Raw genomic sequence first — 26,981 nt, forward strand, 5'->3', positions numbered from 1 at the left:
CAGCATTCCAGGTCGATGCTCTATTCACTGCACCACTGCAGGTCAGGCAAGGTGCTGTGTTGAGTTGTACACTTGAAACTTGCATGGTTGTTTTGTTTAAATTTGTTCTTTATTAATTGATTTTAGAGAGATGGAGAGAGAGAGAGAGAAGCATCCATTTGTTGTCCTGCTTAGTTGTGCATTCATTGTTTGCCTCCTGTATATGCCTTGACCAGTGATTGAACCCACAACCTTGGCATTTCAGGAGGAAGCTCGAACCAACTAAGTTAACCAGCCAGGGCTGAAACCCACATGGTTTTGCGAACCAATGTCATCCCAATAGATTCAATTTAAAAAAAAATTAGTGGAGGACCTGGCCAGTTGGTTCAGCGGTAGAGCGTCGACCTGGCGTGCGGGGGACCCGGGTTCGATTCCCGGCCAGGGCACATAGGAGAAGCGCCCATTTGCTTCTCCACCCCCCCCCCCTCCTTCCTCTCTGTCTCTCTCTTTCCCTCCCGCAGCCAAGGCTCCATTGGAGCAAAGATGGCCCGGGCGCTGGGGATGGCTCCTTGGCCTCTGCCCCAGGCGCTAGAGTGGCTCTGGTCGCGGCAGAGCGACGCCCCGGAGGGGCAGAGCATCGCCCCCTGGTGAGCAGAGCGTCGCCCCTGGTGGGCGTGCCGGGTGGATCCCGGTCAGGCGCATGCGGGAGTCTGTCTGACTGTCTCTCCCCGTTTCCAGCTTCGGAAAAATACAAAAAAAAAAAAAAAAAAAAAAATTAGTGGAGCCCAGCACCTGACCACCAGGAGTCCATTGATTGAAGCTCCAGACACATGTGGGGGTGACCTTGGGGGTTTCCTATGTGTTGGTGCCCTTTAGCCCAAGACCTCCTATCCAGATATCTATGCAAAACCTGTGGCAGCCAGGTCTAGAGAGACATGGTGTGGGTGGGAGGGCAGTGGGAGTGGGTTCTGGATGTGAGTGACAGATTGGGCTCTGAGTCATCATGGGTGAGCAGTGTCCACAAGAGGGCTCGTGCAGGGACACCCCCAATGCAGGTGGGACTCTGTCAAGACTGTCCCTCTCTGTGGCTCCATGAAGCCTCTAGACCTCCAGAGTCCACACCCACCAGACCTCAACTCTAAGCTCAGCACCCAGCAGCCTGGGGACCAACCCAGGGATCAGGATGAGCCTTCTCCCCCCGACTTAGCCAATCAGTCCTGGCGGGGCTCTAGCAGCTTGAGATGCCCCACACACACAAACACACACCTATGGGCTGCAGCCTGCAGACACCCTGCACATGGCTCCCAGGGGAGCTTCTCACCCCTCCCAACCCAGGGAGCTCCTCTGGACATGGGAATGTGTAGGTAGGGCTGGTGAGGAAAGGCCAGGGCATTGGCTAAAGCTTGAGGCACCTGAAGCCTGGACTGAAGAACATTCTCAACTTGAAATGATCCCTTGTCCCTCTGAGCCTGTTTCCCCATATGGCACTGATGAGTTATGGGGCCTACCTCCTCCGTGAAGCTTACCTGGATTGTTCAGCCTTTATTTCCCAGCCTTGCAGTTGAGGCTCACTCAGCACATGAAAGCTGGTGAAGATCGCTGGTAATGCCGGGGAATGGGCAGTGGCGTCTTGGGAATGTGACCAGCGTCTGCTCACGGGCTGGAGTTGTACCGTCTGTGACACAGGCAGACCCAGCAGACCTGGTTCAAGCCCCTCTGAGACCTGGGCAGCTCCTTTTCTTTTTTTCTTTTTTTAATTGAGTAGTTTGTTTTGTTTTGAGAGAGAGAGAGAGAGAAGGTGGGGAGAAGAGAGAGAGAGAGAAACATGAATTTGTTGTTCCAGCTATCCATGCATTCATTGGTTACTCCTTGTATGTGTCCTGACTGGGGATCAACCTGCAAGGTTAGCATATCAGGACGATCGATGCTCTAACCAACTGAGCTACTTGGCCAGGGCGGCAGCCATTCCTTTTCTGAGGGAAATGATAGGAGTTAGCAGCTTGTGACTCAAGTCTTGTTCTTAAGTCCTAAGATGCACCAGCTCATCCTCAGGGAGGGGACTCCAGGATGGTTGTGGCTTTCAGCTGCCAGAGATTCAGAGGGTAAGGTGGATGGGTGGGGTCGGGGAGCCCTGATATCTCTGTTCAGCTCCTCATGTGGAGATGGGTCTGAGAGCTGGGACCGAAAGGGAGGCCTTCTGGCTGTATTTGAATGCTAGGGTAAAGGTGCTCTGCGTAGAGAATCAGGCTCTGAACCTCTGCTGCTGCTCGAAAAGCGTGAGAGGTCAGGTCTGTGCTAGTATGCGTCACTCAATTTTGGTAAACACTCAATCTATGTGGCCCCAGAAATACCATGAATACCCTACAGTGATGTTTGTCTGCCCGTGTGCTGCATCATGTGGCCCTTTGGGCAGTGCCAACAGTTAGAACCTTCTGGGATTGGTTCATGGGGTGAAGATGGCAGGGAGGCAGCTGAGCTGGGCAGGGATCTGCAGAAAAGAGAAAAGTCCACTGGAGAGGGGGGTTGGGGCCCAAGCCAGCTGCCCTCACCTGCAGGACTATAGACATGGAAGGGCCAGGTTACACGGCCACACAGAAAGTGAGTGAAGGCCCTGGCCGGTTGGCTCAGCGGTAGAGCGTCGGCCTGGCGTGCGGGGGACCCGGGTTTGATTCCTGGCCAGGGCACATAGGAGAAGCGCTCATTTGCTTCTCCATTCCCCCCCTCCTTCCTCTCTGTCTCTCTCTTCCCCTCCCGCAGCCGAGGCTCCATTGGAGTAAAAATGGCCCAGGCGCTGGGGATGGCTCCTTGGCCTCTGCCCCAGGCGCTGGAGTGGCTCTGGTCGCGGCAGAGCATCGCCCCCTGGTGGGCAGAGCATCGCCCCTGGTGGGCGTGCCGGGTGGATCCCGGTCGAGCGCATGCGGGAGTCTGTCTGTCTCTCCCCGTTTCCAGCTTCAGAAAAATAAAAAAAAAAAAAAAAAAAAAAAAAGTGAGTGAAGCCTTTATTTATTTGTTATTGATTGATTGATTTTTAGAGAGAGAGGAAGAGAGAGAGAGATCGATTTGTCATACCACTTATTTGTGCATTCACTGGTTGTCCTATGTGCCCTGACCGGGGATCAAACCTGCAACCTTGGCCTATCATGACGATGTTCTAACCCACTCAGCTACCCAGCCAGGGTGGTGAACAAAGCCTTTAAAAGGCAAGGGTGACGTCAGGAAGCATTTGTGTCCGTGGCTGCCTTCCTGTCCCAGCCACCGGGGAAGGCCCTTTGAGCTAGCATGGTTTCCGTGAGGGGCAGTGAGACACGCAAGGTGATGATCTCCTTGTCTCCATTTTCCAGTATCTCATGGGCTCTTATATTTTTGCATCATTTACTTCAGCTTACAGAAGTAACCCATGTTCGTGCAGCGAGCATCCCACAGGGAAAGCTGGCATTAACTAGACTGCAGTGTGGAGAGACAGAGAGCTGGCACTCCACAGAGCCAGGTGGGGACATGCTGGGTGGGTGCTCGTGGGCCCTGGGGTGGGAGTGGGGGGGGTACAGCTCAACACCCAGGCCTTGGACTCAGGCAGAGCCCGGAGAGGAGAAAGTCCGGGGGCTGCCAGCAGAGCCATGGACAGAGCATGAACACGGGCCGTGTAGAAGCAACAAGGTGACCATCGATTATCCATACATCCGTCCAACAGGGGACATGGAGCAGCCAGACTGGGGCTGGGTTTGTGGAGGAAGCTTTTCCCCAAGATTCCAACCTTCTAAGCCCCAAGTTCTGTCCCCTCCCACAGACCCCACTTGGGGACCAGTGTCCCCACATCAGAGGTGATGGCATTGTTTCTCACTGTGGGAGCTCAGTGAGAACCTGCTGACTGGAGAAGGATGGCTTCCTTCCATTGCAGCCAGAGGGCCCAGGGACAGGGGTCAGAGGTCTGAGGAAGGAAAGATTGGAGGCCTCTGGGGCGACTTTAGAGAGAAAGCTGGCCCGAGGAAGGGGGTGCACTGAGGCTCTGCCAAAGCCAGAGCCCAGAGTCTTCCCAGCTGCGCGCATGTCGGTAATGGTGCCTGTGGCCACAGGGCACCCAAGAACTGTCACGGGCACTGGCACTGGCAGGTCACCCAGTAGACAGCATGTCCCGGTCAGTGGGACTGGAGGGGTCAGGGAGCAGGAGACAGAGCAGGCCAGGTGCCCAGAGGTAGTCTCAGAGCCAGTCTTTGCCCAGTGCACCATGAAGTCTTATTCACGAGTGGAATGTTTTGTTTCTGATTCTCGCGGCAGCTCCTAGATGTGGTGCAGACGCTGTGGGCAGACCCTAGCGAACGTCACGGCTTGTGGTTTCTGCTCACATTGGCTGGTCTCACACAGGTACACGTCAGCATTTCCACGGCTGGATACGGGCTTCCTGTGCACTTCAGCTCAGTTGAGGCGGATGTGTGCAGATTTGCTGAGGGGCAGACCACCTGTGCTCCCTGGACACTGCCTGGGGAGGCCGTCACAGGTGGGCACAGCTGGTCTCCTTCCCAAAGCACCACATATGGCCCATCTATGCTGTGCACAGAGGAGTGGTGTTCCGGAGTGCTGGCCAGCAGCTCATCTGAACACACTGTGATTTCTCTGCCTACCCTGCAGCCAAAGGACATTTGGGTTTCCACTTCCTTTTTTTTTTTTTTTTTTTTAATTCATTTTTAGAGATGAGAGAGAGAGGGAGAGAAAGAGACAGAGAGAGAGAAAAGAGAGAGACAGAGAGAGAGAAGGAGGGAGGAGCAGGAAGCATCAACTCCCATATGTGCCTTAACCAGGCAAGCCCAGGGTTTTGAACTGGCGACCTCAGCATTTCCAGGTCGACGCTTTATCCACTGCACCACCACAGGTCAGGCGGTTTCCACTTCTTTGGGACCTTTTTGTTTGCGTCCACTTTTCCAAAGTGGTATTTGATGCCCCACCTGCAGGACTTGGGAGTATGGCCACCTATGAGGACCTCAGGTGGTGCTCAGCCCTAGGCACCCAGAGGGCACCAGGCAGCCTGACAGACTGGTGGGCCTGCAGGCACGGGTGGGGGTCCGGGTCACCACATGCTCAGGGCTGGCCGGTGCAGGTGGATGGGTGGGAGGAGCAGGAGACAACAGTTAGGCTCTTGGAGGAGCACAGAGACGGGGTTGTCCTCAATGCCCCTTTGGGAACAGGGCCTTGGTTTCCCTCTTGTTCCATTAGCAACAGCCCAACCCCCTCTGCTCCGGGCCATGGGCCTCACTGTGGGGACCTCAGCTCCACTTGCCCACGTTTAGAATCTCACTGTCCAATTGCCCAGGACCTTTGTTTTGGCCTCCACGTCGCCCCACATGTGCTGGGATGTGCCCAGAGAATAGGGAGGACAGTGCCCCAGGGCCTGACAGTGCCCTGTGAGGCCCCTACCCCACACCCCTGCCTCAGACACTCCCAGCCAGATGGACAAGGTCCCAGCCCCCGTGAACGTGCAGCCCCAGCCCACGGATGCCCAGACAGAGACCCCCATTTGCCAACGTCTTTTATTGGAGGATGCCACCCTGGGCGGGGAGTATGCATAGCATACATAGCTGAGCCCAGGTGCCAGCCCAGAAGCACCTAGAACGGTGCAGGTGACAGGGCACAGGGAGGGGAGTGATAGGGTGACGAGCCGAGGGGGTGACAGGGTGACAAGGTGAGAGGACAACAGGAGCAGACAACAAGCCGATAAGGCACTGGGGTGCCAGGGTGTGGCGGCCGGTGCCTTGGGGGCACCCCCCGTCCCCCAGCCTGCTCAGATCTTGGCCAGGGTGGAGTGGACATCTGAGTGCTCCTCTTGGATGGGGGTCCGGAAGCTGTTTCCTCCTGGGGAGGTGCGGGGAGAGGTAGAGGTGAGCCTGAGCCGTGGCCTCGGCCTTCAGGCAGTCTGGCTGGGCTGCAGCGGCACTCACCAGGGGGCTTGATGGCATCGGTCAGCGGCCTCCAAGCCCTGGAGTGCAGGAGCAGAACCAGCACAGCAGCCATTGGGGCCAGCAGGCCCAGGCCCAGCCCCAGGCCCAGGACAGCAGCCAGCATGGAGCCTGTGGGGAGGACGCTACTGGAGTGAGGTCCGCCAGAGAAGGCCCTGTGGGGCCAGCACAGTCCTACCCCACCCTTCCCTCTCCACTCCCAGGTCTCCTTTGGGTTGGGGGCTCTGCTGGGTGAAACCAGGCACCCTCACCCCTGAGGGACTCTGTGGGGGGTGTCGCAGGCGCTTGTGAGGTCCTAGCCCAGGTGGTTGTGGGCTGGTTGGTAGAGGGCCAGGCTGAGGGACTCTGGGTCTCCCAGGGCCGGGTGGCAGGCACGGTCCTGTCCTCGCAAATGGCATCGGAGCTGTTGCTGGCTGCCCGCAGGGTGCGCTTTCCCGCCAGGGTGCAGCTGAGGGGGAGGGGTGTTGTCAGGCCAGGCCCCCCACCCCCACTCCTCCCGATGGATCCGATGGATCTGATGGCCCAGGACAGGGGCAGGACTGTGGCAGCACAGGGACTGAGGGAGTCCACACTGGTTCCCTTCAGGCAGCATTAGACTCCAGATAGAAGGCGGTTGGCGAGAGGGGCCAGGACCCTGCCACCCTCCCCCCAGAAACCTCAGTTGCATCCTGCAGGGTCTCCACGGCCACCTCTCATGTCCCCTCATCCCCTCACTCTGCTCCCCATGGGTTCCTCCTGACCCTTTCCCGCAAACCCCTGCCCAACCACAGAGCCCTGAAGGCTGGGCCTCCCAGCCGTGCTGAGCGGGAGCCTCACACACACTCCTGGGTCCTGGGCTGGGTCTCACGGGTGCCCCACTGCAGCCCAGCAGCAAGCCCGGCAGGACGAGGCTGGGCAGGGGGACGGGGCCAGGGGCTCCCCCAGATGGTGGCTTCCTGCTTCCAGGCCACCTGTGCCTTTCAGCCCCTGGGACACTCACTTGGTCCAGGGTTTGCAGGCCTCATTGTTGCCAGGAGAGAAGTGTCCTGGTGGGCACGGGGCACAGTCTGCAGCAAAGACAGCAGGGCAGGCTCAGTCCCCGTCAGTCACTGCAGAGGCAAGGCCTGTGCGACTGGGCACTCATATCCCGAGGCCTCTGGAAGCCCCTCCCTGCCCACATTCCACCCACTGGCACTGACCCAGAGCCCCCAACCCTACCCCACGTCCATATCTTGGCATGACCTGATAGGGGAGGAGCCCCAGGCCTGGCCAGGGTTAGGGGTGCTGGGGAGGTGGTGACGTGAACCCGGGGGGAGGGGGGGAGATGGACCCGACCCTGGGCGGGCTCACCAACTCCTCGCTTGAAGCCGCCCTGGGGCTGGGTGCCAGGCTGGCAGCTGCAGACGGTATCTTTCTCCCGTGTGCATGGCTGCTTGATTTTGCTCCCACTTCCTGGGGGCACAGTTGGGGGGCTGGAGGACCAGGCGAAGGGCCCAAAGCCTCTCCCCCAGGCCACCAGCCGCCTTGGAGGCTGGCAGCTCCTCCTCCCCTCTGATCCCTAGATGCTGCATCCCTCCTGACCACATGGTCCAGGAATGGCCCTGTCCCAATCTGGCCTCTCTTCCCACCCTCCCTCCAGCCTGCAGCAGGACCCTGCATGGCCGACAGGCCACGTGGCCGCCGAGTGCTCCATCCTGATCCCACGTGGTCTCGGCCCCCTGGGGACCCCCAGGCAGAGCAAGCCCCACTGTGGTTTGGGGTTTGTTTCTGTGGCTGTGGGGGCCCCAGGCACCTCCTGTGAATGTGGTCTGGGCGGGCGGGGGGGGGAGCTGGGGTGGGCGGCTGGCGCTCACTCTGGTTGCACTGAGTGCAGGGCTTGCAGGGCTCGTAATTCATGTCCTCGTTGTAGAAGCCTTGGTCACACGGGTGGCACACAGTGCCATGGTCCTTAGTGCAGCGGCTCTCCATCCCATGACCTATGGGGTTATTGGGGCTCCTCAAGGCCTGGCCCTCTCTGCCCCAGGCCCCCCGCCACCCTGAAGCCTCATGCACCGTCACCTGAGTCCGTTTGTCCCATAATACTTGCATCCCTCCCTCCCTCTCCCTGCATGTCCCTGTCTTCGTTCCCATGTCCCTGTGTCCCCATCACTTCATCACATCCCATGACCCCATCTCTTCGTTCTCACGTCTTCTAACCCCGTGTTTCCATGTCCCCCATCCCTGTGTCCCTGCAGGCACCCCTCCCCTAACTCCACGGCCAGGCCACTCACCTGGCTCACACTCCTGACAGCACTCGCTGCCCCTAGGGTAAGTGTGCCCGAGGCACTTGCGCTGGGCCGCGGCACCCAGCACCAGCGCCAGGAACAGGAGGGCTGAACAGGGCGCTCTGGGCCGCTGAGCACCCACACACATCCTCGTCTCACCAGTGATACAGGAGTCTGGGGTTTTTCCTTGCAGGATGTGGCTATAAAAGCTGCAGAGGAGGGGCGGGGAGGGCAGGAGGGAGGAGGGGACCAGAAGGACACCCCTCAACGATTATGTCCACTGACCCCTGGCTTCAGCCCTCCTGCTGTGTGCAGACCCAGGACCAAAGCGAGGAGCTGCAGCTTGACTCCCACTGGGCAGGCCGTGTACCCAGCCATCTGGTCTACACCCACCCCACACCAGCCCTCCCATGCCATTTTCACAAGGAAATGGAGACCCTTTGGCTGGGTGCCTGGCTGACCCCTGCCCAGCCTGGCCAAAATGCCTGGACAGGGTGATCTCAGGACCCCTCACATGCTTGCTCCTTCTGGGAACACACTGTCCCTGCACAGGGCAGACCCCTTGGGAGCAATGGGGAGACAACAGTGCATGTCAATCCTCACCCCTTAGCAAAAGGCAGAGTACACTGGGTCAGGAGATGGGCTCCTCATCAGCTGCAGGGGGTAGGGGCGCCCTGGACTCCAGAGCATGATCACCAGCCTGTGCCCAAAGCCAGCTCAGACCAACAGGGTGGCCAGCAGCCGTGGGGTGAGTGCGTGCAGGCATGTGAGCAGGTGCCTGAGCCGCTGAGCACCTGAGGGACTACACTGTGTCCCCAAATTCACATGGTAAAGATCTGACCCCCAAGGTGACTGCATTTGATGTGATTAAGGTCAGATGAGGTCATGAGGGTGGGGCTAGGACTGGCGTCCTTGCAAGAAGAGGGAGTGACCCCAGGAGAGCCACACAGAAGTCCATGTGAGGACACGGACAGGTGGCTGTTGGCTGGCTGACACCTGGGGTCGGAGGTCCAGGCCCAGGGCTGGGAACAAAAGCATCTGTCATCTAAGCCACCCATCCTTGGTACTGTCAGGAGAGCCCAAGCAGAGTGCACTCAACTGAGGTGTCTGTCCACTCCTGGGTGTGACGTGGCCTGTGTCCGTGTATGCATGGCATGTGTCACTGGCCTTGCGTGCTGGGGTTTGTGTGTATTGCTGCTCCCTGAGCACCTGGGCCTGTCTGTGGAGATCCCAAGGGGACAAACCATCAAGGTTCAGGGTCTTCCCGTGCTCCGCTGGAACAGGGAAGGCTGGAATGACCCAGCCGACCACCCTGGGAGCACATGGTGTCCTCAAACGTACACCTGGGCAGTCCCAGGACAGGTGGCCACATGGTGTGTGAAGGGGGAAGAGCACATGCACACACATGCACATATTCATACACTAGACACACATGTGAACACACGTCTGGTATCATCGCGTGCTTGAGACAAGGGAGGAACCATTTGTGTTTTTGTATCTTTTGTCTTGCCCATGGAACAGGATTGCCTATGTGACAGCTAATTTAAGTTTCAGGCTGAGAAGCCTCCCACAGGGCCTGGAAAGTCCCCTCCTCCTGAGCTCAGGTAAAAGCTCATTCCCAGCCCACCTGCGGGAAATTCCACCTTAACACCGTGGATCAGTTCTCCCTGAGCCTCAAGAGTGAGAGGGTCCACACAGGGAGGGGGCAGGGCATCCAAGCAGCCTGGCGTGCGTGTGTGTGCATGTGTGAGCACGTGTGCCCCATCTCCCACTGACGGTGGGCAGCACCCTTCTTCCCTGGGGCCTGCGTGGGGCCACCTGCCCTCTAGTAGTGTGGGTCTCTGTTGCCTGAGGTCCCACAGGCCTGGCCCACCTATGAGGTGTCCGCTCACAGGTGACCCGTGGGCACTGAGAACTGCACGTCACCGCAGGTCCTCCATCCTGTGGACCCAGCTGGACCGGGGCTTGGTCCACATCTTTGTCTGAGCTCATACTTGCTCACCACAGCCAGGCCCACCACAACCTCCCTGTTCCTGTCAGTTCTGAAAACAATCTTTGCTTTGTTTGTCTGGAAACCCAGGTGTCATCTCGCCCGTTCCTCTGTGATGGCCCCACCCCATGCTGCTCAGAAGTGGGTCCCTGCAGTAAGGGCTGGTCATATGGGCAGCTCAGGGCGGCCCCTCTGCCCACCCAGCCAGAGCCCCCCATCACAGTGGGACCTTCAGAGGCCTGAGCCAACCTGCTGGCCAGTGGATAAGCTGTACAGAGTCACCACAAGCCACAGCTCTGGGCTAGGAGGAGACCAGCAAGTGCATGGGGTGCTAGGAGGTGGGGAGCTTGCCAGGGACCTTAAGTCATTTAACCCTTCAAAGCACAATCCGCTCCGTCCCCACACACCAACCAAAGCAATAGTCACAGCTGACCCTCCAGGAAGGCTCTGGACAGCAAGCGTGAGGACAACCGGCCCCACAGCAGCCTACATTACCCCTTGTGTCCCCAAGTTCTTGGCCCCTTCATGCCTCTCCTGTCCTCAACCCCTGCCCCAACCCTAAAGCAGCGGCCCAGGGCTCATTCTCAGATGTCCGCTATGCCTGCAGCTTGCATTCTCTCTTGGCCCCGTGAGGGCAGCCCCCGCCTGGACCCCAGAGTGGCCCCATCCCACTGCTGTCCCGGCACAGGACACCACACTCAGACCTGGTGTTCTAACCAAACTGCCCACGCCAAAAGCACCAAGGGGAAGCCACCTAGCTACAAACATTCCAGAGTGTCATTTTTGCTTCAGTCCACCGAAAAAATACACCTGAGAGAAAAAGGCAACTATATTTTAGAGCAAGTTGATGTGATTCTTGCCACAAGTGTGTGTATATTTCTCGGAGACTGAACACTGACAGCAGCTCTGAGGCCGCCCGCCCGTCGCCACACTGGTTTCCAGCAGGAGGGTCACCACAGCCTCAACCTCTCATCATCAAGGAAACCAGGGAGCTGCATTATTTCCCACGACATGAGGAGCCAGAGGCCCTGATGTGGTCAGTGACCCTGGGCGGCGCCCAGTTCTCAGAAGAACGATGCAGCGACTACGCGGGACTCCTGTGCATGCCGAACACGCCCTATGGGCACATGACGCAGATGGGCGCAGGCGGGCTCAGAACTCCTCGTGCACGTTGCGGGCATAGTCCATGAGCTTGCTGCCCGTGAAGAACTCACTGTACTTGAGCACCTCCTCGGGCTCCAGGTGCTGGTTCTGGTTCTCATCCGCGATGGCGATCATCTGCTTGGCCTCGTTGAGGGCATTGTACTCGTTCATGGGGTCCATGTACTCCTGCAAGGGCGCCACACCCCTCAGCGGCAGCTTGGCCGTGAGACCCCTGGGACGCACCCTGCCTGCCCAGATGAGTGGCAAGGGCTCAGCACCCTCAGCTGGGGAAGCAGCTGGGCTTTCCCGCCACAGTGAGCTCCACCTTCCCTACAACACCCCGTCAGCTGGGGGCTGCAAGACGTGGGGCAGGTATGTTCTGGAATGTTCTGGAAAGTTGTAGAAGGTGGATGCCAGGCTGGCAGTGGCTCAGGGGCATGTGGGTGCTGCCTCTGTGGTTCCCCGGGGGGGGGCAGGGAGGGGAGTCCCTGCCCAGTGTGGAACGGGGAGCCGGTGGGTCACATGGACACAAACACAGACAGACTCAGCCACCAGAACAGTGGTGCCAACAGAAACCCCTGACCCAGAGCTGCCCCCAGCTGTCCCAGGGATCAGAAAATTCTCGCGTAGAATGAAATGACTCATTTAGAACGGGAAAAACAAGCTCCACAGGCACCTACACACGAAGGTGTAAACGTCACACAGGAAGGCGCTGGTTCAGCCCACACCCTTGCTCCGGCACACGAGCAGTGGCCCAACTGCCCGACAGTGGCTTTCAGACCCAGTGGACAGGCACAGCCCCTTCCTTGGCCATGAAAGGCGACGAGGCCATCAGATGCAATTACATGGGCTCAGCCCAGGTCCAGGCCCCACAAAGTGACCAAGTGGCCAGTCACAAGAAGCCAAACCAATTCTGCCGTCCAGCTCAGGACCACCTTGCCAGCGGCTCTCCCGGCCAGGGCACACCCCCAGGGCACCCCACGCTCACCTCCAGCTCCGCCATGGTCACGATCCCGTCGTGGTTGACGTCGATCAGCTCCTCAAACTCCTTCTTCCTGTCTCTCACCCAGCTGTCGTCGATGTCCTGGCCTCGTTGATTCTCCACAGTGCCCACAGGCAGAGAGATAAACTCATGCAGAGAGAGCAGCTTGTCACCGTCTTGGTCTGTGGGGCGAGGGGATGGCACTCAGGATCTCAGAACTCATGAGCACGGGACCCCCTGGCCACTGACAAGAGTCAGCTAAGTGAGTTTTGCTGCTGAATTTTCAGTTTGTGACGTTTTAGACTAAAGCTAAAGAGCTACACCTCACTGAGTCTGCTGGAAGCCTGGCTGAGGCCCGGCGGTGCCCTCATGGCTGGGTTTCTCTTTAGAGCCAAGCCCACAGCCACCCCAGCCACACATCCACCCACAGTGACTGCCCACCAGGGGAATAGGCGGGACTTAGGACAGCAAGCTCCACTGTCCCAGTCTGGCCACCAGCAGTGAGGATCTGACACCCTCAACAGGGCCCCGGGACGGGCCTCACCCAGATCCCGGACGATCTCCTTGACCATGAACTTGAGCATGCCGCGGCTGTGCTCAGGGTGCAGGAAGGACAGGAACTCGTCTTCGGTCAGCAGCAGGTCCGAGGGGGGGTTGTCCGCCTGGTACCAGCGGTCTTTGAGGTTCTCCAGAACTTCCTGTGCTGAGAGAGGTGCACCTGTGAGCATCCTGGCACTCGGAACACCTGCACATGTTCAGAAAGTTCCGAGACGTGCTGCCTGAATGCAGAGGCCAGCTCAGAACACGACCATGCGAGGCCACTAGCCCTGCCCCAGAGAAGAGCTCAGCCCCGGCAGCAGTGCAGAACCACCCCTCCAGACACAACCCTCCCCAAAAGAAGCCCCCCAGACACCACAGCCAACTGGAGTCTCAGGCACAGACCCACCCAAAGGTGCAGCCCCCCAGCTTGCTGCCACGTCAGGGAAGTACGCCCGTACGCCCGAACTCAGACTGAAGCAGAACGTTGCCCGCTGCATCTTCCACGAGTGCTGAATGCAGAGAGAGGGCGCTTTCCGCTCCAACTCACATCCTCCACGCCCTCCCTGTGTGGGAAGGCTGCATGGGGGAGAGAGCGAGGACTGCCTCCAAGGACCACAGGAGGTCAGTGACCATCTGGGCTCCAACAGAGCAGGGAGAGGCTGGAGGCAGAGGTCTTTCCACTGTCCACTGCCCCTGATCCCACCAGGTTTCATGAGGAAACAGGGATTCCTGGGCCTAATCCGGTCACAGCAGGGTCACCCCACACATTTACTGCCTTCTGATGGACAGAGGTCCCTGCTGGCCGACTGTTAAGTGTCAAACAGGGAGCAGCTGGTGGTTCTGCACCTGCCCCACTGCAGGGACAAGAGTAGGGAACACAGACTTGTGTCTCCCTGGAGCCTATAAACTGACCTGACTTGGAGAAAAGGTCTTCGCAGCTGCACTGAGTTACAGATCCAAGATGAGGTCAGCCGGGATTTAGGGTGAGCCCTACACCCAGTGGCAGGTGCTCTTTGTGAGGGGACACACAAGACAGACTGGAGTAACATGGCCACATGCAAGGACACCAGCAGCACCAGCTGGAGGGACACTTGGGACAGACCCAGGCCCCAAGCAGCGCCCGCCCTCTGTCTGCTCCCCAAGACTGAAAGGGAAACAAGGACTTGTTCAACGTGCAGGAGTGCAGGGATAAGAGTGAGGGACAGGCTGAGAGATCACAGAGTGGATCTCTACATTGCCTCCTCCAAGCCCCAAAGGGAGGACATGTCCCAGCGCCCAGACACACCAGCTCCTTAAAGCAGGAGGGGCGGGGCAGGCGTCCGCCAGTCACTTTCTAACAGCCATCCAGAAGCCAGCGCCAAGTTGCCAACTCTGGCAGGAGGAGGACAAGGGCCAGGACCCCAGAGGCCCTCAGAGGACAGCCTGAGCCCCACAGGACCCACAGAGGAAACACAAACTGAAACAAGCACTTGGAAGAGGCAAACTCCGTCCCAGAGAGGACCCAGGGGTGCCCAGCCCCGCAAGGAGGGAGCCGCCTGCTGTTTAGGAGGAGAGCCACTGCGGGACAGTTACATAGGCTGAGCAGCAACAATGCCGGCATGAGGCAGACATGGGGCAGACCAGGCAGCCCCAGGGGATGCAGAAGTGGCCAAGTCAGGGCACCACCGACAGAAGGGAATGTCAGTCTCTAAATCTCACATCAGCTGAGGGGAAAAATAGAAGGAAGAAAAAATAAACAAAAATGTAAATGACGGCCCTGGCCGGTTGGCTCAGCTGTAGAGCGTCGGCCTGGCGTGCGGGGGACCCGGGTTCGATTCCCGGCCAGGGCACATAGGAGAAGCGCCCATTTGCTTCTCCACCCCCCCCCCTCCTTCCTCTCTGTCTCTCTCTTCCCCTCCCGCAGCCAAGGCTCCATTGAAGCAAAGATGGCCCGGGCGCTGGGGATGGCTCCTTGGCCTCTGCCCCAGGCGCTAGAGTGGCTCTGGTCGCGGCAGAGCGACGTCCCGGAGGGGCAGAGAGCATCGCCTCCTGGTGGGCAGAGCGTGGCCCCTGGTGGGCGTGCCAGGTGGATCCCAGTCGGGCGCATGCGGGAGTCTGTCTGACTGTCTCTCCCCGTTTCCAGCTTCAGAAAATCTTAAAAAAAAAAAAAAAGTAAATGGGCTTAACTCACCTGTTAGCATAGCTCACAAAACAAAAACAAACGCTTTAGGAAAAATGAGAGTGAAGGCTCCCTGATGAGCCAACAGGTGGCCAAGAGGAGAGTCCACCCACCCTGCGGCCTCAGCTGGGAGTCAGAAATGAGGGGTTGGGGGAAAATAATACTTTCTGACTGATCTGTGAGGTGGCTTCACCCCATCCCCCAGACCAGACAAATGTGAGGAAAAAAAACTGCAGACCTGCATCTCCCGTGAACCTAGATGCAAAATCATCAAAAGGAAAAAAAAAAAATCAGCAAATTGAATGCAACAGGGTATAAAAAGTTACCTCCATGAGCAGGTGGGACTTATCTCAGGTGTGTAAGGCTGGTCTGTATCTGAAAATCAGCCCATCGTGTGAACAGGCTAAAGAAAAAGCCACGGTCATGTCACTAGACGCACAGAAAGCATCTGACGAAGCCCAACACCGTTCACAATCTCGGCAAACTGACAGAGAGCTCCTACCACACATACAGCTACGCCATGCTCATTGGCAAGATACACAAAGCTCACCCACCAAGGTCAAGAGAGACAGGACACCCCTCTGGCCACCCTCCTCAGCATTGTCCTGGAAGCCCCCGCCCACACGAGAAGACAAGATGAGGAAAGAGAGGCAGGGTTGAGAAGGACATGAGCTGCTTGTTAGCAGACATCACATCACTCGTACAGCCCTCTGGGATGATGACAGCCGCAGCAGGCTGACACAAATGCACCAGTCACTTTCTTGTGCACCAGAGTAGAATACATGAGGTTTGCGATTAAAAACCAAAGGGAAATGCAAGCTGCAAGAAGGCAGGATTGCAGGGCTGAGGCAGACAGGGTTGCAGAAACAGTAGCACCCAGCCCACGTGAAGACACAGCAAAAGAACATGGTGGCCATGGTGCCTTCACAAAGCAGAGGACAGAGGGCACTGGGGACACCACTGAGGCTGTAACACAGTTCACCCAACAGCCAGTGGACACGACACACATGGCATCAACATCAGCAGAGATGCCTCCTAGGAACTCCCGCACGTCCAAGAGAAAATGACAACCGTAGGCTCTGGGACCACGGCATACCCCAGAGCACAAAGGCAGGACCAAGAGGCACCACACGGCACGTCCATGAGGCCCCAACAAGCCCAACCAACACAGGGCTGCGGACAGCTCCCCAGGGCAGGGTGGGTGGCAAGCTGGAGGCAGTGCCCAGTGAAGGGCTCGAGTCTTCTTGGTGACGTGGTGGAAAGGGCTAAGACCCTTGTGCATCAAGTTTATTCTAGTGACATTAGCTTTTAAAGGGACATCTCTGAGAACGGGGAGGGAAGGAACTGTCCCAGCACCCACTGGCCAGCTCGCTGGGTTCTGCCCAACACGAGGCCCCCACACAGCACCCACCCTGCTGGTGCTGCAACCCTGGGCCCGGCACTCACTCTCCTCGTCCACTTTCAGCTCCTGGTTGTTCTTGATCTTCTCAGCAACTTCCCTCTCGTCGTGGCCTTTGCTCGCCAAGAACTTCACCTTGTACTCATCCCACGACACGTGGCCTGAAAGAGCAGCCAGCAGGCTGACAATGAGTATGCTTAATGACATCTGATCACGCTAAGGTGTCTGTTAAAAACCCGTATGCGAGAGCAGCTGTGGAGGCAGATGCACCCAGACACCGGCTCTGACCGTGTGCTCAGCCCCCATGCCGGCCCACAGAGCACCCTGGGAAGTGGCACCCATGAAGGGCCATCTGGCTTTCACGTTGTCTGTTCCAGTCCCCAGGCCCGTCAGGGTCAGGGTCAAGGCTGTACCGTCGCCATCAGGGTCCACTGCACGGAAGTGCGCCCTGCTCTCATCCACGGCCTCCTGGAAGTGCTCAGCCGTCTTCTCCACAATCCAGCGCTGCATCTCCTTGGCACTGATTCTCCTGTCGGCATTCACATCCACCCTGCAAGTGGACAGGCCAGATCAGACAAGGCCTGGGACCCTGATTGGCAGGACAGAAGGACACAGGATGGCCAGGGCAGCTGTGAAACTGCCACGAACAGCAACACTCTGTACCCACTGGGAACGTCAGGGACAGGGAGGACACCGGGGGACATTGGGAACCATGGGCAGTTCGCTCTACAGCTCTGCGTCACCACCCAGCAGTTTCAGGCCCACAGGCAGGTGAAGGGACTCTCCCTACCTGGCTGCTCAATGGCAGAACTACCACCCACACCTATAGACCCAGACACACAGACAGACCAGCAAGTCCTTGGGAATTGGATTAACAGTGAAATGCCAGAGCAAGGTGCAGAAACAGGTGCACACGTGTACACGGCTGGCACACACGCATGCATACACACACCGGGCAGTGCACGCACGTGTTCCCACAGGCAGTGACACCCGGACAGCAGACGCACACCCAGTCCTGGGTCTGGGGCTGCAAGTATCACTCTCCAGCAGAAGAGACCAGGCTCCCAGAGACATGGCCACTTCCGGGGCTGAGAGAGGGACAGGAGATGAACCTGGAGCATCTGGTGGCACCAGAAAGGAGTGCTCCAAAACCAGCAGACGCAGCACATCCCAGAGACACAGGGCAGCCCCCTCCCAACCTAGTTCGCCAGGGCGGGTCCAAGTAGCCCAGCTCCCCTGGTGTCTTCAGCTCTGTGCCTTACCCAGCCCACCCAAGTGATGCAGACCAGTGATTTTAAACCTTTTTATACTTGGGGACCGGTGACCTACCAGCTGGAAATTGAAATACGCAACAAATAAAGTTTTATCTTTTTTTTTCTTTTTTATTATTTTTTTTACTTTTTTTACTTTTTTTTTTTTTTACCTAATTGTCCATGTTAGTCTGTCATGATTTTACCTGCATTAAAGCAAAATCAAAAACACACACGGTTTTCTTTCAGCAGGATAAATGGCAGTTACTTCCACACAATGAAGCACTGTAATTGCAACCTGCTTTAATAAAGTTTTATCTTTTTTTTAAAATATTTTTTATTTATTCATTTTAGAGAGGAGAGAGAGACAGACAGACAGAAAGGAGGAGCAGGAAGCGTCAACTCCCATATGTGCCTTGACCAGGCAAGCCCAGGGTTTTTGAACCGGCAACCTCAGTGTTTCCAGGTCAACACTTTATCCACTGTGCCACCACAGGTCAAGCAATAAAGTTTTATCTTAATGGCAATAACAGTGCAACACGATACAAGCTGGTGCTTAATTTTCTAACTCCGCATGTACGATGCGTTGAATGCAACGTAAATTTGTATGAATTTTTTGTCTGTTGCACATGATTTGTAAATGCTCTGCACGTGCAAAAGATTGTTCAAACAAAGCTACAAATTTCAAAGATATCTAAGACAACCTCAATAGTATTTTCATCAGTGATGCATGCTGATGAGTGGCAGTCACCCTGAACATAAGCAAATTTGACTAAGATAGTTGGATCTATAATTTTCATACAACATCAGGGTGGTTGACTCTTCCATGAACTGGCATTTGAAAAACACTGGTGTAGACCACCCTCCGCAGGCCGCCTGAGAAGGTGACTCTCAGAGAGTCCGGGAGAGCCCAGCAGCTGGGAGATTAGCTGGCCAATCAGTATCAGATTAAGGGGTCACGTTAAGAGAAACACACACTGCCTCACACCATCCGCCTCTCCTCCCAACACCCTTCCTGGGGAAGCCCTTTGGGGCACCACGGAGAGGAAGGGACAAGGGCACCAGATCCACCTCCTTTTGTGGCCCTGGCTCCACCTGATCGCTAAGAAACCACCTGCCACCTGCTGGCATAGTTCAGATTCCTTCCTCTGCTCACCTGACACATCAAACTTCAAAGACCAGCGAGGTGTATGTGATGGACCAGGCTCTGGTGCTTCCAACTCAGTTCTGCACACCTGGTGAGGAGCCATCCAAGAGGGTGATGCCGGCCAGGCTCAACGAGCTGACTGCTGCCCGCCCCCTGGCGGCTCCTTTTCTGGCCCCTCCCTTCTCCTGAGCGCTGAACCTCAAAGGCGCTGGTCTGGCCATGGCCCTCTCTCCAACATTTCACCCAGTGCCCAAACATCACCCTCGATGTCATCAGTGGCGCACTTGATGACAGGCCCCTGGTGTCTCGCTGCTAGGCTTCATCTAACTGGTAGTGTGACCTGCTGTGACCACTGCCATGACCGACGGTCTTTCAGCACAGCAGATGCTGGCATGTGGCCACCACACGCGAAGCAGGCCCCATTCTAGGCCATCCTGCATCCCTCCCGGCTGTAAGGTCCTGACACGGCTGCCCCTCTGAGCCCCTCCTGACCTGCATGCTGCTCAGGGCTGCACGTTCCTCAGCCTGACCCTTGCAAACACTCTCCGAGTGTTGTCAACCAAGGGCAAAGGTCACAGCACCTTCCTCCAAAGCATGTCGGAGAGTGGGCCCCACGTCACTTCCCGCACCGTGCAAAGCCAGGACTGGTCCAACAGGGTAGCCAATGCCAGCCACCCCCCCCCCACATACTCCCCACAGCCCCCCGCCCGGGCACCTACTTGGAGAAAATGACCATCAGCTTCCTCCGGCTCTTCCGAGGCTCCGCATCTTCCTCGAACCCATCCGTGTCCTTCCCCAGGAAGACCTCCTGGTGGAAGTCCTTGTTGAGGTGCCCATCCATCTCCAGCTTCACTCCATTCAGGTGGTCTGGGGGCAGGATCTCATTGTCCTCCCTGTGGCCTGCTCTGTCTCGGGCAGAAGAGTGGTTGGCAGGCCGGGCGGACACGTCCATCAGAAGGGTGACACCCAGGAGCCAGAGGCAGAAAGAAGCCAGGCCACAGCAGAGAGCCTGCCTGGACGCCATGGCCCTTTGGGTCCAGACCACAGGATGGCCTTCAAGGGTGGCCAGGAGCTGGGGAGCAAGGAGAGACAGGTGAGGAAGTGAGGCCACAGCCCATAGCCACTAGACCCCAACAAGTGGTTAATGTTCTACAGAAAGGATGCAGAGCCATTGCTGGACAGGGCCCCAGAAAATACTTGACTGAAAAAGACGGTTTCTTTGTAATGCAAAATAAAAGTCCTCGGTTTCTAGGACCCACACGAGGAACAGTGTTACTCCTTCTTCAAAGACACTGGGTTTCCAGCTCCTTCCCACCTTCCCATCTCGATGACCCCATGCATGTTCACATGTCTCCCACTCAGGGGAAGCAGCCCCTCCTCAGTGCCCACAGCAGCTGCTCCCAGCATTGTCTCCACCCCTCCCGGCATCCAGGCTGACCCCAGAGTCATGGTAACTCACTCTCTAGATTCCAATTCAGCACTTGAGAGCTCTGTGACCTTGGTTAAGCCACTTGACCTCCCCAGCCTGTTTCCCTCTATGAAACAGGAAGCCCCCTTCTCTACCCCAAGGCTTTATGAGGAGTGGGCCTGGTGCAGCAAACACACAAACCCAGTAGGGCACCAGCCCCCTTCCATCTCAATGACCCCTGTGCATGCTCACATACATATGTACACATACATGCATGTGCCCAGGCACATACACTACACACGTAGCACAAGCACACGCGCACACACATACACACCTGCTTGTGTATAACCAGACACACATGCATACACAGCCACATATACATGTCCTTGTTCATGTTCAGGCAGGAGCACCCAGGAAGTCTGTCATCCTGCATGTACCTGGGCCTGGTAGCAAAGGAACAAGGCCACCCTTCTGTCCAAGTGGCCGTGCGAGGCATCCCATGGCCACAGCCTTCACCCACACCTGTCCCTCATACCCTGGGCTCCTTTTCCAGTGTCCCTCTGAGCTGGGAACAGGGCCTAGCTGCCTCCCCAGCTCCCCGCTTGGACCTTCACGCTTCACCTCTCCCAAATGGAACTCTAGCTCCTCCCTGCCCCTTATCTCTTCCTCTTGTAGTCTGTCTACCTAGTAAACACCTGCTGTCCTTCCAAGTACAGTGAGGCCCCACCTCCTCTGGCAGTTTTTACAGGAAGGAGCAGCAGAGGAAAGCTCACTGGCACCTGGGGCCCAGGGATGGTAACCCTGCGCATACTCTCCCCAGGCCTGGGTGCTATCGGCAGCCAAGCTGGGGCATGGGGGGGTTCAGGAACCAGGGCCTGGCCCCGACCCACACCCTGAGGGCGCATAGGGATGGGATGGCCAGCAGCTATCCCAGCTGGCCTGGCAGCGCTGACAGATGCCACCACTTGCTTCTCTGATGCCTCCTTTCTACCCCACCTATTTCTGACTGACACCGTGATGAGCTAATGCCTTTGCATGTAAGCCTCTGAACCCAAGTGCCACTTGGGCCCTTCAACGAGGTCTTATCTTCTGGTCTCATTCCTTTGAGGGAATAACTCTCAGAGGGCAGCCTGACATCCCTCCTTCCAGGACGGGGGTGACCCTTGTCCTCCCCACACCCACTGGAGTCCACGAGCTGCTGCCCTGGGCTCTCTGTGCTATAACTGACCTGAGCCACATTTACAGGAACCCCCGTTTGGTGCCTGTCAAGGACACAGGACCCTGTCTTCCTCAGATTCGGCGTCCCAGCACCTGTCACACTATCCACACACAGCACACAGGCAACAAAAGTGAGTGAATAAATGCAGGCGTTTCTGCTACATCACCACGTGGGGGTTTCGGAAGATGCCAGCATCCTGCAAAAGTCAACACTGAACAGCCCTGGCCAGGTAGCTCAGTCGGTTATAGCACGCTGTCCAAATACACCCAGTCAGGGCACATACAAGAAGCAATCAATGAATACGTAAATAAAGTAGAACAACACATCGATGTTTCTCTATCTCTCCTTCTTCGTCTCACTCGACAAGCAATTCTTTAAAAAAGGGCACACCGAAGGCCGCAGTACTGGTGACTCCAAACTGTAACTCGAGTGGGATGACCCGATTGCCCAGCTGGGGGGGGGTATGAAAAGTGGACACCCTGGATGCAGGCGAGAGGCAATGCCAGGTGGTTGTGGTTAAGCCCCCCCCCCCCCCCCCCCCCCGCAGGGTGCAGTCTTCTGCCTGCTGGGATGTGTGCTCCTGCGACGTCCCAGCTCTCCTGCCCAGGAAGGCCTTGCGCAAGCCAAGAAAGACAGCCAGCTCCTGGCATTCGCAGCGGCCATAAAACACGCCTCCCAACGGCTGCACTTGGCTCCTTGACCGAGAGTCCAGTCTCGACCTTACTCCTCCCGGCCGTAGGGCGCGGGGGGGACCTGCGCACAGCGCTTCGCACCCACCGAGGCCCCAAGCTGCACGGACGGGAGACGGGCCGGGCGCCCCCCGGCCTCGGTCCACAGCGTTTATCTGCACCCCCTGCTGACGTCCTGGAGGCGACCGCTCCCGGGACGCGCCCCTCCATAGCCGCCTCCAGGTGCCCGTCCTGGGGCAACTCATTTCTTGTTTCCCCAAAACCCGAACGTTTATCCTTAAAAGCTGCTCCAGGCTCCGGAGTCGCAGGCGGACTCCGGGTCTTCACCGAGTCCTAAGCCGCTGGCGTCACGGCCCCCGTTTCGCAACGAGGACAGCAATGAGGTCGCCCCGTGCTGAACGCGGGGTCCATAACCTCCCGTGACAGCGTCCCTCGGCCTGTGTCACCGACACCCACGGGCCGGGCCGCCCAGGAACCCCGTCCAGCCTCCGCGCCCCTGCCCCCACGCCCCGTCCGGGGCCTCACTCACTCACTCACCACCCAAGATCCGCCGAGCGCGGCCGAGCGCCGTGACGGTACTCGGCTAGGCTGCGGCCATCTTTCTTCCGGGAAGAGGCGGACCTCCGGGCGGAGAAGGTGGGCGCGGCCTGCGCGCGAAGACGCCGGGCTGCCATCTTGTCTCCGGGCGGAAGCGGCCGCGAAGTTCTCCCGGGGGTGACCAATGAAAAGGGCGCGCGGGGCCACGTGACGGGCGGCCGAGAACCGGCTAGCTGCCTTGCGACCCGCGGACCCCCGGGACCTCCGCGCGTCCGCTGGCCGGCCGTCGGGCCATGAAGCTGCCGCGGCGCGCGTGGCGGCACCGGACGGCGCTGGGCCTGGGCGGCCTGGCGCTGTGCGGCGCCGCACTGCTCTACCTGGCGCGCTGCACGGCTGAGGGCCCTCGCCCGCCTCCCGGCCGCGGCCCCGGGCCCCCGCTCGCCGAGCCCGCGCGCGCCGCCGCTTTCCTGGCCGTGCTGGTGGCCAGCGCGCCGCGGGCGGCCGAGCGGCGCAGCGTGGTCCGCGGCACGTGGCTGGGGGCGGCGCGGCGCGGCGGCCCCGGAGATGTGTGGGCGCGCTTCGCGGTGGGCACGGGCGGCCTGGGCGCCGAGGAGCGGCGCGCCCTGGAGCGCGAGCAGGCGCGGCACGGCGACCTGCTGCTGCTGCCCGCGCTGCGCGACGCCTACGAGAACCTCACCGCCAAGGTGCTGGCCATGTTGGCCTGGCTCGACGAGCACGTGGCCTTCGAGTTCGTGCTCAAGGCGGACGACGACTCGTTCGCGCGGCTGGACGCGCTGCTGGCCGAGCTGCGCGCCCGCGACCCCGCGCGCCGCCGCCGCCTATACTGGGGCTTCTTCTCGGGTCGTGGCCGCGTCAAGCCTGGGGGCCGCTGGCGTGAGGCGGCCTGGCAGCTCTGCGACTACTACCTGCCCTACGCGCTGGGGGGCGGCTACGTGCTTTCTGCCGACCTGGTGCACTACCTGCACCGCAGCCGGGAGTACCTGCGCGCCTGGCAGAGCGAGGACGTGTCCATGGGCGCGTGGCTGGCGCCCGTGGACGTGCAGCGCGAACACGACCCACGCTTCGACACCGAGTACAAGTCCCGGGGCTGCAACAACCAGTACCTGGTGACGCACAAGCAGACCCTGGAGGACATGCTGGAGAAGCACCAGACGCTGACACGCGATGGCCGCCTGTGCAAGCAGGAGGTGCAGCTGCGCCTCTCCTACGTCTATGACTGGTCTGCACCGCCCTCGCAGTGTTGTCAGAGGAAGGAGGGCATCCCCTGAGTCCTGACGCCTCTGTTGCAGAGCGGTGGCCAGAATGAGACACCTCAGGAGACGGTGGCTGCTCCAAGTCCTTTGGGAACCACCACCTCCACCCCCCACCCCTCCGCCTTACACTGGAGCAGAAGCTGGCAGGTCTGGCTGGTTGTCTGGGTTAAGTCCAGTACTCAAGAGGGACCTAGTTTATCTGGTGACTGGTAGGGTTTCAGGCAGATGCCATGCAACAGCGGACAACTTCTAAGCCCTAGCTCCAGTCTGCACCCAGGAGTGCATACGTCAGTGGCCATACCTACAGCCTAGCTCAAGAGTATCTTGTTTTGGAGTCTGGGAGACACCGGAGCTTGCCAGGGCAATGCATCATGTCCGGGTAGAAGTGTCCTGCCCCTGAATTTCAGCCAGCGTTTGTCTGGACTGAGAAGATGCTCGGCTTTGTGTATGAGTCAGGAAGAACCTCCTGGGTTTGCAGGGGCTTACAGACTTGTCTCCCCACCCCACCGCCTGTCCCCTGCTGTCCTGCCCAAAGGCAGTGACAGGAAGCTTAAGGCTGGAGCTGACCAACACTGCGGAACCTGACCCCAAACACATACCTTACTTGTTCTGGTTGGGGACTATGTCATGTCCTGCATCCAGTGTATTGACCCTCCAACTAGGAAGTCTCACTCTGCACCAAGAGCTTCTACTGCTATAAACTGACCGCAGGCCCTGGCCAGTTGCAACCGCCTCTGTTCTGTTCGGTCAGGTTACCTCCCTTATGTTTCCTGTTGGTGTCATTTATGTGTAAGTCTGAAATCGAACTTGATTTCATGTTAATTAGTTTTGGTCTTTGTGTTTCCCTAGAGTGAATTTGTGGTCAGTGCTATTCCGTGCTTGTCTGTGATTTATTTACGAATATTGTAAATTTCTGTAGATAAGAGTTTTCAGTTGGGAGCGTTATGGGTCTTGGTATTTTTAAAATTATTTGAGAAGACTTTTCTATCAGAACTTGGAATTTGTGGATTAATCTGTTTTTACAGAGTGAGCTGTAGACCCGGTGCTGCATGTGTGTTTAAACAGGGAAGAATTTTAAAACTGTCCATTTCTCTTTTCAGTTTACACAGAAGTCAATCCTATTGTCTCTTTCTGAAAAGACTTTCCTTTTAAGGCCTCCTCACGGCCACACAGGGGCAAGTGTTTCTCACTTCGGCGTCTGTTATTGTGCCCCAGTTCCAGGAATCTGAACCCTGGGAAGCGTGATGAAGTTTCCCACATTCTGTCTTAAGAATAACAGGCTAGCTGGCCGACGTGTCCTCTTGGAGAAGAACGCCAGGATGTGCGCCGGGCAGTCGCTTCGCATACCCTCCCATCCTCAGGAGACCGAGCTTCCCTTCTATCCCCCATTAAATGTGAAAAGTGGGTGCTGTGGTCATGGCAAAAGTGAAATAAAGTATCTGCAGGACATCCACGAGCCCTCCTCAGGCCGACACATGCGCACACTGTACTCTGTCTGGGTGACCAGGCTGTGCTGCCTGGCCTCTCGGGTCCACACTGGGGCCAGGTGAATGGGGGTACAGACTTCTGATTTGCCTCTTCATTGCCGTTCTTTTACATTTCAGGTGTCTTTATCAGCTCAGTCACCATAAAAGATCCCACAGACGTGCGGCTTAGACAGCAGACAGTTACTGCTTGCGGCTCTATAGGCTGGAGGTCCGAGGTCAGGGTGCCCACAGGGTCGGGATATGGTGAGACCTCTTCTTGGTGTACAGATGCTCCCTTCTTGTGTCCTCTCTTCTAAGGACACTAATCCCGCCAGTGGGGGGCACCCTCATGACTTTATGTCACCCGAGTCACCTCCGTGAGGTCCCACCTAACACCCTCACACTGAGGGGTTAGGGCTTCAACCTGAATTTGGGGGACACAGTCTATAGCAGCATGTTTGGGTTATGTTTGTTTGAAGATAGAACATGTGACCTGACCAGTGGTGGCACAGTGGATAAAGCATCCACCTAGGATGCTGAGGACCCAGGTTTGAAACAAGGGCACTGGCTTGAGCGTGGGATCATAGACATGATCCCGTGTTTGCTGGCTTGAAGCGTAAGGTCACTGGCTTGACTGGATTACCCCAGTCAAGGCACGTATGAGAAGCTATCAACTTTACTATAAAGTGCCACAGCTATGAGTTGATGCTTCTCATCTCCCTTTGTTCCTGTCTTTCTCTTGGAAGGAGGGAGGGAGGAAAAGAAAGAATATGTGGAACTCAGGATCTTGGCTCAGAAAATGGGAAGAGTGGGGGTAACCTGAATGCAATTCAGCTGCCTTCAGAAGGTGGAGATTGAACCTCAGAGATCCCAAGATTCCACACTGTCTGATTACAAGGTGAATGTGAGCTCTCTGATTAGCTGCTTTGAGCCAGGACTGACAGCTGTTGTGTACACCTTGTTCACAGGACAAGGGTCCATATCAGGTTTGGGGGCACCAGGGTGAGTATAAGAGGGCCCTGCCTCCCCCAGGGGGATACTGACGGCATCAGGACCCAATTCCTGCTAGCTCTTGTTACCTGGGATGTTTCATCAGAGTGGTTGGTGTGTACAGCCTCTCAGCTTTCAGACAAGGAGTAAGTGCTTGAAGAGGCTGGAGCACTTGCTGAGGCCAGTACGACCAGTGGCACAGCTGGTATTCTGGTCAAGGTCTGGACCCCTGATTCCTGCCCCTCACCACCCAGTCCTGCCATAGCTTCCAGGTTTCTCCAGAGAGTGGACCCCACAGAAAGCATGGCAGCAGTGCCCAAGACTCCCCAGTAGAACGTCTGCAAGTCCAGGCACATGTCCTCGGGGAAACCTGAACTTTCGCATTCAGCCGAACCACACGTGCAACCAGATTTGACCTACAAAAGTGGAACTCTCATATTCAACCTGAAACATTGCATTTTGAAACAAAACAAACCCTATGTTGACCGCACTACAACCACACTGCAGTTGATGTGATTTCAGGATTCAGTTGAAGCTAAAGACAAGGGATCTCTCCCTAGAGTGACCCACACCATCCTGGTATCTGTGGTCCTGGAGCCTGCCATGGACTTGAGAACCTCCA

The 26,981-nt window shown here is 57.5% G+C and overlaps 3 protein-coding genes and 1 non-coding gene across 7 annotated transcripts; 1 reads left to right on the forward strand and 3 right to left on the reverse strand.

Moving 5' to 3' along the window:
* Nucleotides 1-5,501: 5,501 nt before the first annotated feature.
* TNFRSF4 (TNF receptor superfamily member 4) lies at nucleotides 5,502-10,837 on the reverse strand. 3 transcript variants are annotated; one of them, XM_066374769.1, is made up of 8 exons: nucleotides 9,267-10,837; nucleotides 8,174-8,376; nucleotides 7,757-7,879; nucleotides 7,254-7,355; nucleotides 6,904-6,970; nucleotides 6,176-6,372; nucleotides 5,907-6,035; nucleotides 5,502-5,820 (listed from the first exon to the last, which is right to left on the reverse strand). In XM_066374769.1, the coding sequence occupies exons 1-8, from the start codon at nucleotides 9,584-9,586 to the stop codon at nucleotides 5,750-5,752; spliced, it is 1,212 nt and encodes a 403-aa protein (XP_066230866.1). In that variant the 5' UTR covers nucleotides 9,587-10,837; the 3' UTR covers nucleotides 5,502-5,749. The 3 variants fall into 3 exon arrangements, with proteins under 3 accessions (XP_066230866.1, XP_066230868.1, XP_066230867.1); XM_066374771.1 differs by having other exon boundaries at nucleotides 8,771-10,837; XM_066374770.1 differs by having other exon boundaries at nucleotides 8,174-10,837.
* A 131-nt stretch (nucleotides 10,838-10,968) lies between these two features.
* On the reverse strand, nucleotides 10,969-22,701 carry SDF4 (stromal cell derived factor 4). Of its 2 annotated transcripts, none has more exons than XM_066374768.1 (7): nucleotides 22,630-22,701; nucleotides 19,496-19,848; nucleotides 16,793-16,929; nucleotides 16,427-16,540; nucleotides 12,827-12,985; nucleotides 12,289-12,464; nucleotides 10,969-11,486 (listed from the first exon to the last, which is right to left on the reverse strand). In XM_066374768.1, the coding sequence occupies exons 2-7, from the start codon at nucleotides 19,798-19,800 to the stop codon at nucleotides 11,310-11,312; spliced, it is 1,068 nt and encodes a 355-aa protein (XP_066230865.1). In that variant the 5' UTR covers nucleotides 19,801-19,848; nucleotides 22,630-22,701; the 3' UTR covers nucleotides 10,969-11,309. The 2 variants fall into 2 exon arrangements, with proteins under 2 accessions (XP_066230865.1, XP_066230864.1); XM_066374767.1 differs by lacking the exon at nucleotides 22,630-22,701 and adding an exon at nucleotides 20,519-20,593.
* LOC136401530 (small nucleolar RNA SNORA69) lies at nucleotides 17,805-17,934 on the reverse strand. Its single transcript, XR_010750561.1, has one exon. It is a non-coding gene; the product is annotated as a small nucleolar RNA SNORA69 (small nucleolar RNA).
* Nucleotides 22,702-22,781: 80 nt separating the features above from the next.
* Nucleotides 22,782-25,352, forward strand: B3GALT6 (beta-1,3-galactosyltransferase 6). The gene has a single exon (XM_066374772.1). It carries the CDS (start codon nucleotides 22,923-22,925, stop codon nucleotides 23,916-23,918), a length of 996 nt encoding a protein of 331 aa, XP_066230869.1. The 5' UTR covers nucleotides 22,782-22,922; the 3' UTR covers nucleotides 23,919-25,352.
* The last annotated feature ends 1,629 nt before the right edge of the window (nucleotides 25,353-26,981 follow it).

This window comes from Saccopteryx leptura, chromosome 3 (assembly GCF_036850995.1).
Source record: "Saccopteryx leptura isolate mSacLep1 chromosome 3, mSacLep1_pri_phased_curated, whole genome shotgun sequence".
NCBI classification, from domain to species: domain Eukaryota; kingdom Metazoa; phylum Chordata; class Mammalia; order Chiroptera; family Emballonuridae; genus Saccopteryx; species Saccopteryx leptura.